The sequence below is a fragment of the Peromyscus californicus genome, unplaced genomic scaffold (genome assembly GCF_007827085.1).
Source record: "Peromyscus californicus insignis strain IS unplaced genomic scaffold, ASM782708v3 Scaffold_21__1_contigs__length_65335640, whole genome shotgun sequence".
In the NCBI taxonomy this organism is placed as follows: Eukaryota; Metazoa; Chordata; class Mammalia; order Rodentia; family Cricetidae; genus Peromyscus; species Peromyscus californicus.
In genome coordinates, this window is record NW_026294514.1 from 21,464,398 (window position 1) to 21,479,188 (window position 14,791).

The 14,791-nt window shown below is 35.0% G+C and overlaps 1 protein-coding gene across 4 annotated transcripts in view; it reads right to left on the reverse strand.

The window, feature by feature from the left end:
* Erbb4 (erb-b2 receptor tyrosine kinase 4) overlaps positions 1-14,791 on the reverse strand; it is a 1,089,367-nt gene that overhangs the window by 215,776 nt on the left and 858,800 nt on the right. For all 4 annotated transcript variants that reach the window (XM_052749761.1, XM_052749762.1, XM_052749763.1 and 1 more), the window contains exons 17-19: positions 13,952-14,084; positions 10,357-10,479; positions 6,328-6,426 (exon numbers count right to left, since the gene is read on the reverse strand). In XM_052749761.1, coding sequence (XP_052605721.1) covers positions 6,328-6,426; positions 10,357-10,479; positions 13,952-14,084 — 355 coding nt within the window. The remainder of the gene's footprint in view (positions 1-6,327; positions 6,427-10,356; positions 10,480-13,951; positions 14,085-14,791) is intronic.

Genomic DNA, 14,791 nt, shown 5'->3' on the forward strand with positions numbered 1-14,791 from the left:
AAAAATTGAAACCTATTGAAATAAATAAGGGGAATATTCATGTAAATCTTTGAGAGGACCCCTAGCCAAGGTCCTCTACTGGAACCAGGGTGAGTCGCCAGTGTCCTAGACACATGGGGAAAATTCCATCATTTGTTAGTCCACAAAAAAAGCTTTCAGAGAACACATTAGTCCTTTCCACAGGGTCAAGGGTCAAGGGAGAGGGCATTTCTCTGGATCTGTTTTATGCTCTAGATACAAAATTGATTTATAGTAATAGATTAAGGATTAAAATATGAAACTAAGCCAGCGGTGGTGGCTCAAGTCCTTATTCCCAGCATTTGGGAGGCAGAGCCAGGCATATCTCTGTGAGTTTGAGGCCAGCCTGGTGTACAGAGCGAGATCCAGGACAGGCACCAAAACTACACAGAGAAACCCTGTCTTGAAAAACATATATATATATATATATATATATATATATATATATATATATATATAACACTAAGAAAGAAAGATGACTCAAGTACAGTATGCCAAACTTACAACACAAATCAGGAATTATTAAAAATCAATTATGCTTGAACAGAAAGGGCTTATGGACAGAAAAACATATATTTCTAAAATGTAGGAAAAAAACCTTTTGGATAAATCAACTGACAATGATGGCATTTCTTTCTTTCTTTTTTTCTTTTTTGGTTTTTCGAGACAGGGTTTCTCTGTGTAGCTTTGCACCTTTCCTGGAACTCACTCTGTAGCCCAGGCTGGCCTCAAACTCACAGTTCCACCTGCCTCTGTCTCCCGAGTGCTGGGATTAAAGGCATGTGCCACCACCGCCCGGCATGATGGCATTTCTTAACCATGCTTCTGTTTTGTGCTTTCTGTTCAAAGGATTAGAATCAGCAAACACAACTCCAGGCTGCTAACACAAAGAGAAATTCTGGGTGTGGTAAAGTTGAGAAGTCCTTACAATTTCAAGGGACCCTATTAAAGACATGGACGAGGTCATATTTATAAAGAGGTGAGATAGAATTTTATCATTTGGGCAGGTAATCTGGAGCAACTATGTATATTGAAAACAGGTCTATATCCAGGCACTGAGAGTTTCCTTCTTTTCAGGTTTGCCTATTGCTAAGAAGCAGGGAGGTTAAAGATGGGTGTAGGAAGGCCATCAAATTGACAGATCACCATGCTTAAGGATGTAGAGAGAGGTGAGGCTAGGTGGCAGTCATGGCCACTATGATACAGAAAGACACTGCAAAGTAAATGAACGGACAATAAAATAGACTTCACATGAGGTATTTCTGCTGAACAAAGCCAATCGGATAAGCTGTAATGGAATCAGTTTATTTAGTCACCAGGATGATTCTCTTTTTAACTTTTTAAATAGGGTATCGAAAGATGAAAACTGCTGTTTCAATGGAGTCTTATATTCTCTCTGGGAAGACATCATTTTATTTTTAGAATAAAGAAAATTTCCAGAACTTTAAGAACTATTTACTTTTATTTATTATTTATTACTTATATTTTTTCCTAAGGACAATAATTGTTGTTAACTGACTTTGGAAGATCATTCCTGCAATATGGGGCTTTAAAAAATTCTGGAATGTTTTCTTCTAAAATTTACAAATTGAATTAATATATAAAAATGACGAAATTTATATGGACAAATATGTAACTGGATTAAGTAATGTGAATTTTTATCATTAAATGGTTAATATGATGCAGACTCTAAAAGTCATCATTAACAATATGCACTCACACAAAGGAAATTTTGTAATGTGAAAAAGCAGAACCAGAATTTTCACATCATTTTGCAAGGTTGCTATAATCAGAATAGATTATATGTTTCTCACCCCACTCACATAATGACATCAATTAGAGCTGGAAGAATTGACTCCCACCAAGATCCTGAGTATCACAAATATAATACAGAAAGGATAAACAAAAATCATGTGAACATTACTTCAGTAAAATACCAAGATGGGTAAGATAAATAGAAGTCCTTGTGGTGCAGCAAAAAGAAAATAATTTTTCCCTGACAAATGATGCAATTTACACAATACAGTAAGGTCACATGAAACACCTTTTCCAGAATCACCTGACCATGAACTGTATTGTAAATGTAGCATGGGAAAGCTGGACCTGGAGCCAAGCAGATTCACATAAGCTCTGAGCCTGTATTGGAAGACCATTCCTAGAATTTAGCATAATTATACAATTTCTTCCATTCCCAGCTTATTTTTTAAGAAAACAAATAACTTTGTTAAAACATTTTAAAGCAATCTCAACAGATAATGAGCTTAGATATCCTGGGAAAAAAAAGAGTGCTGGACACTCCATCAAACCAACAGTCTGATTCATTTTCCAGGACTCTTTTCTTGGGTCTTGAGTGTGTATCTTCTACACAATTTGATGTATTTTTTAAAAATACAACAAAAAAACCCAAAAAAAACCAAAATACCAACAACAAAAAAACCCAAAGAAACCTCCTAGCAGCTTGCATTTTCCAAGAGAAATTGCACTACTTGAAACAAAAATTAAGAGCGTCTATAAATGCGGGCATCCTTCTTATGAAGGTAGACCTTTAGAGTCCTTTCCTTAATGTCATTCAATGTGATCTTCCTTTATGGGAATGAAGAATGCACTGGCCATTCAATAGCAGCATGTTATTATTGTCATTATGAATCCATTAGACATGTTCAGGCGAGCTAAGTAGCAGCCCTGTGACCAAATTCTCCTTCCGCTGCTTTTAGTGAAACATTTGATAAAATACTGTCTGCCCCTGATTTACTTTCTGCTTGTGGTAAAAATTTAAAGAGAATAGAAGAGTCTTTACTTTGTCCTTGGAAATCAATAGAGGTGTTAGTTGTTGGTGATGAATTTTGATTATTAAGCTGCAGTGGGTTTTTTTTTTGTAATTTGTTATAAAAAACAGCAAAACACACATAAATATATATTCATTTTCATATCATCATTATAAAATGTGTAATATTCTGCTATAGAGGTAAACAGCATTAAATGTAAAGGAAGCTAATGTTTAATAGGTGTTTATAGTTTCCATTTTCTTTGTAAGTTTTAGCTTTTTTAAATCCAATGATATATAAAAAATATATACACACATAAAAAGAAATACACGCAGACATTGGTGTGCACAAGATATGCATGGTATGCTTTTGGAGAATCTTATTTTTGTTTAACAGCTCTCCTGGACACTTTATCATGTTGCTACACTAGCTGGTGCCCAGGCACTTCTTGTTGCCAAGTGGTTTTTCTTGCCATTGCAGCCTATTTCTGCCATTCTCAACAGGTCAGTCATGAAGATATTAAGGGTCCCCTTCTCCTTAACCACGAAACAACAGTATAGAGATGGCACAAGGGATCTAATTCTCTCATTCTCCCAGCAACTGTCAAACCAATGCAGTTTAGGAGAATAGCATAAGGGCTTAACTCTTAACCCTTGAGTAGGACAAGTAGTACTAGACTGTGGAGCTTCTCCAACAGAGAGAGGCCACAGGCATCACTGTGGTAGGTAGTAGTCATCTTGTCTCAGTTCCATATTCTTTTAATGATGAGCCAGTCAACTCTAGCATAAATGACTTCTACTCAAATAATTATTTCATGAGCAGCTTGTGCTTCTGGAAGACCCCAGACTAAGACATATATCAAACATACTGCTTTTACTATGACTGGATGCCTTGTCATTTTGTCTCTGTCCTGTGGCTCAACTTGCATACAGTTTTGCTTACATGGACCTTCCCTTTAGGCTTGAGCTCTCATAAATACTTAAAATGCTCTGCAAACACCGTGGATAAATGAAGGTACAAAATGTTTACATGAAAGTTATGCTAACTTACTTAAAAATTTCATTCACCATCAATGCTGATGTTAAAATGATTTTATTCAGTGTGATACTATCCTTCCAGTAGTTTAAAACAAGTCACCAAGATAGTAGAAAATATTTCTACCTTGCACTTTTCAAAACAGCCAGCAAGCTGTTAATTCTCTAGCATCTATCCAAAGGTAGGAAAGGCATATCAAAAAAGAAATTCTTATTTTTTATCTTAAAAAGAAAATAATATATGTATATGTATGTCTGTTAGTTACCAAATCCATCACCCATCTAGGAAAATGACTCCTTTCATGGCTCAATCAGAGTCTCATCTGAAATTCAACAGGAAGCTAAGACTTCAAGCTTCTGCCCTGCTCCCGTTTCCATGGGAATAGGCTTCAGATCAAGGGGGAGGAGGGTGGATGAATGGGGTTAGGAGCTTTCAAATAATCATTCGAAATCATGATGAGGTTTTTAGAGCTTCTTTTTTACGTGATTATTTTGTAGCCTCTTAACCCCCTTTTGCCAGACTGTTTCCATGGAAATATGACTGTCCAAGCCTCCAGCAGAGATTATTAGCATTCTTGTGAATTACAGCTTTGGTTGTAGCTCAAGGTGGCCAAGCTTGATCTTCTATCAGTTTTATATATGAACCTCCACTTTTTATTTACTGTAAGTTTTCTTTGTAATTTCTATTTAATTTGAAAATTTCCTCCCTGAGTATAAACTATGAAGCTACGATCTGGGTCAAACTGAATGATTAGGGCATCATTGAAAAAGTCATCAATTCTAAATAGTAACATTGGAGGCAGACATTTGGCTGCAGGGAGTGTAATAACCTTTAACTACCTGCAGAAAAAGATTTGGTTATTGTATAAGTAATACTTATTATACAAGTGTTGCTAGTGAGGCCAGAAGGGTGGCATTTTAATTATTTAGCAACTGATACACACAGAGACCATTCTCCAGAGCTGCATGCTTGTATCATTCTCAGTCCTCCTATGCAATAATTAACAACAAATTAAGCTAAAATAGCATCATAAAAGATGGTTAGCATTATTATCAAGGTTCTCAAGGTCATACACTGAGTTTCTTTAAACCTGCAAAGGACCTTTCCAAAGAGACTGGCTAAGAATATATAGCAATCTGTTTTGAAAAAAAAATCAAAGTGCATATGCTTCTTACATCCTCTTTCCTGTAAAGGTCACTTTAAAATCAAAATCATTCTTATTATTATTGAAGACATTATGCTAAAAGACAGAGAAAGAATGTATATGGATCTATTCCAGAATCCCTAGTAAGATATCTTGTGTTCAATATGAAAAAAATAACAGCAGGCTACACATATAATTTTTTCCACCCTTCTCCCTAAAATTCGAACAGCACAATCTACAACTTTTGCTGAGGGAAATCTTCAAGTTCTGATTGACCTCATCAAGTACTTTCATTCATTCACCCTTTTTTTTTTATTCTATAGTTGAAGCTTTTACCATAGTCCTGTTTGATGAATCTGAATTGAAAAGAGTAAATATCACTTGAGAACTTAAGTTTTAGTTAGGTTCCTGTTGAAATATAGGAAAGACTAACTGGAACACTAACTTGGTTGTTTGTTAGCTCAATAAATTATAAATACAAGAAGTAAAGCATCCTGATTAATTTTTCCAAGCATTCTCCAACTCCCAAAATGCCATTCTTGTGGTTATTGCACCTGTGGTCCTTAGAGCTGGGTCTGCTCTTAAAATCAAACACGTTCCCCATCTTGTTTATTGGATATTTTGTTGGAGTCCCTCAGATTCATTCACAAATTGTTTTGTCTTAATTACCTATGCCTGCTTTCCAACCAGAAAGGGCAGAGCTGAGGAGTTGCCACAGTGAAGACAAGACAGGTAAATCTTTATTGTTCTCTGCTTTGGCTGACTGAATTGAAAGTCTCTAGGCATCATCTGTCCACTTTGCAATCTGGGCTAACCTTGGGTTAACTTGATCTGTTTCATCATCCAAGTGAGACAAAATATTATTTGTAAGTTATTTAGAACACTGCTGGGAACCTATTGCAGACTTTGTCAATGATATTTAGAACAGTTTTAGTACTTTATAAGCACTCAATAAGGCAGTGCTTATAAAGAATGACTTATAAGAATGACTTACTATTGTCCCCAGCCAGGTGTTTTGATACTGTTGTAACTGCGTTTAATAAATTCATTTCTGTCTGATTATTATCCAAATTATAAATAAAATGAAAATCACATGCTTGATTCACAGCAGGAAATTCAACATGGGAATTATAAATATCTTTGTGTTCCCAAAGCAATCGGAGAGTACAGTTGTAGCAGACAGCTGCAAATTAGGGATGATTTGAAAGGTATAACATAATGTGAAGGGATCTTAAAACTCTAAGTATGAGATTATTACATTTTCAGAGAAGAAGTTTTGAAAGGTGGTTGGTCTTTTTGTCACTTTATTTTCAAACCCTCTATTTAATAGTAAACAAAAATACAACTGTGTGCTTGCGTACTTACATCCATGAACTCCACATTGGCTTTGGGGCCAGTTGTCTCATTGAGGATTTTAATAGCCACAGGAATTTTCACTGTTTCACCTTCAGGCACCCAAATACCCTTTAAGGAAAAAAATATCAGATTAATTCTATATTGAGATTACATAATATTTTATAGCAGAATGTAATTTGATTTGACCACACAACTTCTAATTTTATATTATTTCATTTTAGAGATTATCATATAATTACAACACTTCTCCCTTCTCTTTCCTCCAATCAAGCCTCCTATATATCCCTCCACACTCTCCTTCAAGTTCATTGGCTACTTTTTCATAACTTGTTATTGCATGTATATATTTTCTTCTTAAATGTAACCTGTTCAATACAGATAATATTACTTGTATGTACTTTTTCAGACCAGACCATTTGGCACTGGACAACCAATTGGTATGCTCTGAGTTCTAATTTCTTTTAAACAATAAACTTTTCTTCGGCACCTGTTATGTGTTGTACGTGTTTGTGGTCTAATTTCATAACAGATGAATTATATATGATTTCTATTTTCATAGTGTTCAATGTCTGTTTAAGATTAATTTGTTTGCTTCTTGTTAAAAGCTTTGCACATTGAAGAGAGCATTAACAGAGGATAGAGTATAAGTTATATCTTATTTGGATGACATCACCAACTACAGTTCAAGACAAATTAAGTACTCTTTCACTCTCAAGAATAGCTATGTTTAGCAACAAAGTATGGAAAACTTCATGTCTAAACAATAACTTATAAAATATGACTAGGTAAAAATGACATTTCTTTTAAGCTTCAATTCTTTAACTAAAAGAAAAATAACATGTTTCTCAAGTTCAGTTGGAATAGGAATTAAATTTCAGAGGTTATTATTTTGAAAATAAGACTCAAGGACAAGTTCTAGGACATACGGAATTCACAGTAATTTATCTATGTTATTAAATTCTATATATTAGTTATTTTTGTCTCTGGGTACAACTAAAATACTTATATTGACCATCAACAATTCAGTGGTCTTATCAACTTAATTGCAGAATTTATGGATTAGGACAATATTAAAAATATAGACTTTCAAGATATATGATTAAACAAGACTGTTTCTGAGTAAAGTTAAACATCTAAATGAGGACAATAATTTTGATAGGACAGATAAGAATGCTTGGATTAAGGATGACATTTTTTTAAAGCATATAGTCCAAAAAGAATCCAGACGCTCTTATGAGCCCATAACAGGGAAGAATCTCAAGACTACTTACGACAGTTTGAACTTTAAGATGAAAGGGAAGAAGCTATAGGCTGTACCTCTACCTTCTTTCTCAACATCAGCAGGTGACAGCAATAGGAAGAAAGTTTTCACTTTGGATACATGGCTTAAGTAAATGTGTTTGTATTACCCTAAGTTGGAGTAATAGAGGAGACACAAACCCAAGAGCTGTTGAATAGTAATAACAGTGAAGAAAAGTGCTTTAAACCTTGGGATGAGATTTATGGTTATGTTTGACTTAAGCAGGGTCAATAGGGAAATGTATGTGTCAAATGAAAAATAATAACATAAATTATCTGTGGTATAATTTTGTAAAAGGGTATTGAAGCAGAAGTAGGGGGGAGGGAAACCCAAGAACCCAAAACCCCAGGCTATATTTTATCAGAGATAGTATCTAGGGCAGAGAACGTGCTTATCATTATTCAATAATATAACCACATAGGGAGTTTCTTTATAAAGCAACAGCATCAATATTAAAATATTCCTAAAGTGTAGTTTTAAAATAAGAATATGAATTCAGTGTGAATTAATCTGTACCACTTTTGAAAAAAGTTTAGCCATTGCTTTATAGACAAAATACAAGGAATTTGACTATACTTGTGCCCATATTGGTCCTAATATTTTTTGCTGAAACACAGCATAGTTTCAGTTAGGAAGAAATAATGACCAAATAAGTACCCAGGTCATTGGCATTTGTGTACCCACCAATAGTTTTTTATAGTTTAAGACAATATGTCTTGCAATGCATGATACGTTTATTAAAACATAGGGCTGCAACACATATTTCAAGCATACAATTCAAATAAATTTATGAAACAAAGCTGCGGGGGAGCAAGAGGAGGGATGAGGGAGGGGTCTTCTGTGCTTGGTATGTGGAATGAATAAAAAGTTTGTTAATTAAAAATAAATTTTCTATAAAAACACATTTGTCTACATACTTTCAATTTTGTTAATAAGATGTGTAGAAATGATTATCATGAATCATAAGGGAAGGAAATTCTAAGAGCTTTCTTTTGACTTTCCTATAGTTTAGCTAGGAAACCCTCATACATACCTATAGAAATGACATGTCAAGCAATTATCAGATGGTTCATTGGGCTAGTGGAAGGCAGGGAATCTTTATATAGATGATTGGAAGGCATATATATATGGTAATGAAGTGATACCAAGAGGTAGGCAGTAGGACAGTAATGATTTAATTAGTTCCTTCCAACATCTTTATTTAAGACAGAATTTAGAATCATGTATGTATTCGTGCAAATATTTTTGTGTATTTTTCATTAAAATATATACAAATTGAAATTATTAAATATTGGGACAAAATTAGATTCAAAATTTAATTATAAAATTACACCATCTGTGCCTTTTTCTAGCATAATTTCAGTATATATAAAGGGTAACTTCTGTTCTTTGAACTTACAAAGAATTTGAAGATCAGAAAGACGAAGTCAGCCTACAGTAGAATTTGTGCAAATTGGACCCTCAGTTAATGATTTAACTGGACAAAATATGCACACTAAAATGATAGGGGAACTTTTGCAGTTGGATCTTAGAAGGTTTTATAGTGATGAGAATATTTTCAAACACCTAGGAAAGGAAAATTTAGGTCTGCATTACAGTCATTTATATTGTTCTAATAAATAAATCATTGTTTTATTTTTGGGGACATTTTTTCACTGATTTGTCACTGTCTCACTAAATGTCTTGAGTGGTCTCAAACTTTTCAACTCAAATAATTCCCCTGGCTTAGACTCCTAAGTTTGGAATTACAAGTCTATACCACCACATCAACTTAAATCATCTAACTATAGAAAACACTGAGATCTTGAAATGTAAAATTCTTAAAATCCTATCTACCTTAATCACATGTTCATAAAAATAAGGAATGAATATATCACTTAGAAATAGACAGTAGGCTGCAAATGTAAATTTTGTGAATTGACCAATGGCTGTTACAAAATAGCCTCACTATTAACCAAGGAGAGTTTCTTTATTTCGTTATTTATCATTAAAATAAATTTCACCACAGTTAATGTTGGGCTGGCCTCTGGATTAGACTTGTAATTTAGCTAAGTAAGTAAATATATAGACACCACCAGTTGAATTTTCCCTTTCCAAAAGTAACTCTCTTTGAAAATTAATGGTATTATCCTTTTGTCTTCTCTGATCTCAATTTCTCATATAGTTATTATTATTTTTTTTTTTTTACAAAATGGCAAGGTCATCAAAACTACTAACATAGATACTAAATATAATCAGTTAGGCAAAAAATTTTCATAATCTTCTGATCTTACATATATGTTAGCACATTCATATGGATTTTAAGTGATCAATTGGTAGGGTACTGACAGAGTTTAGGATAAAAGAGCAGAAAGAACAGGAAAGGATTGTGGGAGGTTACCCAGAAAGTTCTGGAAGATCAGAAACCAATGACTAGGGTGAAGATCAGCAGGCTGTGGCTGAGTATTTGGGAAACAAGTGGAAATTTGCCAAAGAGAAGCCAATATTGAAAGGGTCTCGAAGGGCACTGAGTGAACTCCACTTGAGTAAGTACCTGCAGTTCTTCTCTTTCCTAAACATAGCACTTAGACAAGCTTGTTCAGAAAAATTAATGAATTCATCTGTACAGCAGCTTCTCAATATTACATGATTCTTCTCTTTGAATATTAAAAGGACATGAGGTTGTTATATTTTATTATATTTTTAAAGCTTGAAACAAGACTCAAATAACTGATGGCATGCACTGTGTGTTTACTTACTTTGTAAACGGTTCCAAAAGCTCCCGAGCCAAGGACTTTTACCCTCTTCAGTTCCGTTTCCTTCAAAATACGTAGTTGAGCTTGATTGGGTGCCGTGCCACTGGGGGTTAAGGGCTCTACCAGCTGCAAAGCAAAGGAGTAGGGTTATGGAGCTTTCATCCATACTCACTTGTGCTTCTTGCCCTCTGTTCTTTTCTAACACTTTTAGGGAAGCATACTAGGATACTTTTCTTAGACAAACTCTACCTCTGTAATATCAGCCACAGTGCTATCCTTTCTCTGCACCTGTTCTTTGTCTGGGTGAATTTGAGTTCTGCACATATTCTACTAGAGGTATGATGGTTAGAAGATATGGTGTTAATTACAAAGACAAAAATAAAAGAAAACAAACTACAACAAAACCAGAAATAGTCCCATATTAGCACTTACAATTATTGAAAAGCTACTATGATCATATCAGAAAGGCATAATAGCTAGCTAGCATGATGCTGATTCTTTGTGCAGTCAATCATCAAATACCCAAGGTTCTTGTCAAATCTCAACTCCTGTCTGAGGAGGCCTGAAATTCTGCATAGTTTTTGGACCACCAGGGGGTGTCTATTTATGATGGTGAGTAAGGAACTCATTTTAAGTAGCAAGATGAGTATACAGTTTGGTTCTAGGCTGTAAATATGTTTTGGAACATAAAGAATGAAATAAGTGGGGATGAAGGCAAAAGAGCTATCTATTAAGGTCAGTATTGAGGTCATGACACCAGAGTGATACTAAGAGGCTGCTTGCAATAGAGTAGAGTTTGGGGTCAGCATCAGAAGGAGAGAAGGATGAAGATATAAAACACATCAGATATAAGATGAATATAAACAGTAAGATTGGAGTAGGAAGCAGCAAGTCAAGAAGATGACTGAGTGTGGCCAAAATGCAAAATTAGGCTGAAATTTATAGATATTGTAGTTAGGATGCCATTCAGCTGAAGAGTTTGAGCAAACAAAGGAAAGATGTGTGAACAAGGGTCATCACTGTGATAGGCGAGGCAGTGTCTACAGTTCTCACCCCTTAACCACAATCGCCCATTTTGAAATCTCAGCTACCTTTGTCCAACTATATTTGGAAAATAATAAATAGAAGTTTTCAGAACAAAAATCGTAAGTTTAAAATATTTTTATTAAAGTAACTGATTTATTTGATCAACAGTAACTAAGTAATTTAATATATTCAATATATTAATCAAACTTTATCAAAGTTATGTATGTATAGGAATAAACATCATACATATAAACTTCAGTATTATTCACAGTCTAAGACATCCCTTGGCTTTAGATTGTATCACTAGGATCAAGGGGTCTGCTGTATGGACTTCAGGGGCTTTGGTCCACCCAAAGTCTACATCCATGGGTAGCATTTTATGTTATAATTTATGCTCAAATAAGAGAGATAACAAGTTTTTGAAAATACAGGTTTTTTAATTTAAAAGGAACTAAACTTTAAACAAGAAACAGCCAGTTTTATTCTCTGTATGAGGAAATCATTGAGGGCTACTACTACTCAAACTGTCTAGACCCACCATGGTATTTCAAATCGTCTGATTACAAGGTTGACTGTGCTGTGGCCCTCCTGCCTGGCCATTATTATCATGTTTCTGTGACTATCATGGCCTGCTAAACTAGTGGAGCAGGCCTGAGTTCAATGGGTACAGACGGGTACAGATGTAGTAAGGATTTTAGGAAAAACACTTAAAAGTTATTAATAAAATTAGTCTGTTTCCTGATAGTTTGACAACAAATCTACTATTCTCTCATTTTCACATTTTACTTTATAAAAATATAAATTAGGTCATTAAGAATTTCCTTGAAGTCTAGAAAGAGTATCTCAGAAAGGATCATTGAATTTTACATAAAAAAAATATACTCTCTATCAGAGATTTCCTTTCCTTGGAAGGCCACTCTACAGGAGTTTATCACCAGATTTTTTAGATGCTATGTATGATTTGTAATGTGTTTGTGTGTTTGTGTGTGTGTGTGTGTGTGTGTGTGTGTGTACATACATATGCATGTGTACATGGGGCGTAGTCCAGCGGACAACCTAAGGTTTCATACTTCAATCACTGTCCACGTTTTTGGGGGATATTCTATTACAGGCTTGGAATATGTCAAGTAAAAGAAGCTATTCTGCCAGTGATCCCACGGAATCCATCTGTACCTCTCCTGGGATTATAAGCACATTCCACCACCATTTTAAGTTTTTACATGGGATCTATAGATTGAATTCAAGTCTTCATACTTCATACTTATAAGGCAAGCACTTTACTGACTCAGCTGTCTTCTGAGCCCTATGATGAATAACTTAAATGAACCTCTACAAACAATTTAATATAAAAATCATTTTAAAACGCATGCATAATTGGTGAGGAGGTTTCAGCGCTTTGGGCAAGTGATACCTAAGTTTGCATATGAAATATATGTTGGTATATTATACCTTGGCATATGCCATGCAACAGGTTTTTGTTTGGAAACTTTTGAAGGAAAAAGAATTAAGATATAACCCATTTCCAATATGTCTCATTTATGAAAGGATGAGTATCTCCATTCCAGATAGTCTTAAGAGGGAAAGAACAGCCAGATTGCCATTTTGAGAACAAGAAAGAAAATATATTCAGAGTGACACACTGAATTCTTCTGAATTGTTCAGGCAGATTCAGATGTGGGATATCAGGAGAACAAGATAGGATGGAACTCAAAGCTCTGCTTCTGAGAAATCTTCTGTGATAATTCTTCCTTTGTCTCCTATACAATGCAGACTACCAGATGCATGCTAAAGAACCCAGTGTGACAAAATAATCGAAATGCTGATAATTTATGGATAAATTGTATAACCTCAACATGTAATAGAATACTAAGTTCATCCCATCAACTGTGTCAAAAGTTTCGTGTTATTTTAGCTCTAAACCTCAGCCTTTCACTGCAGATGTAATTAATAATTGGCCACCAATTTAATAATCATAATTAAAATGTATATATCTTGTACTCTCGATAAGGTAATATTTATTTATTTATTTGTTTGTGTGTTTGTTTTGGGTTTTTCAAGACAGGGTTTCTCTGTGTAGCTTTGCGCCTTTCGTGGGACTCACTCTGTAGCCCAGGCTGGCCTCTAACTCACAGAGATCCACTTGCCTCTGACTCCCGAGTGCTGGGATTAAAGGTGTGTGCCACCATCGCCTGGCTCGATTTATTTCTAACATATTACTAGTTCTACCACTGAGATGTCTCTCCTCAGGAACATGCTGGCTATGCTGCTAATGAGTTATCTTTTACCCAGAGATGCTCATGGGGTTTCCACAACCAAAATAAATCTACTTCTAAATTTCAACAGAATAATTTCTTCAGCCCAATGCAATCCATCCTCTTCAAGCTGTAACCCTCCTGTCTTAACAATTTTTTAATGCATTCTATCTTTACTGACTTTGTACAAAAGTGTAACATACAAACTCATCATAAGTTAAGCCACATTTTCAATGGTCTTAGGAAACAGAGCATCATTCATGTCTGCAAAACTTTAGGAAAATCCCCAAGTTAAGGACAAACAGTAGTGGAAATGTTACCTCTGTCTCCAGGAATCTCCTCAAGGCTCGTTTCTTTTTGATGCTCTTCCTTCTGACATAAACTGCAAATGTCAGAGCCATGATGACCAGGATGAAGAGCCCGCCAATGACTCCGGCTGCAATCAGTGGAGTTCTGCCAACCAGAATAAAAAATAAAAATAAAGTATGAAGAGAGAAAGGAAAGAGCAGCTGCATGAGGCATTTTCCACACTTCATGAATCTAGTCATTTCAAAGAAAAGCAAATAAAAAGCCACCAGGGCTCTAATAAAGCCCTTTCCATTGTAAACTGCAGGTTTGTTTTGTTTTGTTTTAATAGTAAACCATGCACATACAATTAATCTTTGGAGAAGAACAACTATAGCATGCCATTTGGTGAAAACAAATTGGAAAGTTGAATAAGGAATGAGGGACACACACTAAGACAATGGAGTGGGAATATTTAAAATTACTTTTACTGATTTTCACAAGTAAATGAAAAGTACATTTTAATAAACTACTGTGGAGTATAATTTTATCTCAAGAAGACTAACTTAACAGTGGCACTGTTGACCTTTTGGGCTTTTACAAATGTGTTGTAGAGGTTACTAAATTTTCAATATTCAGTAGCATCCCTGGTCTGTGTCCCTAGATAGCAGCAGAATCTCCAGTCTCTGTCCACAACAATATCCATAGATGTTGTCAAAGATCTATCAACATCACCTCTGTTTGAGAACCTATTATCTAAAGTGAAAATGTGTATTCGGGAGAGATACAAACCACCACATCTCCCGAACACAAGGGTATGAGCAATGAGTTGCTTATTACCAAAAGTGCTTTGAAACTTGGTAGGGACAGTGTTG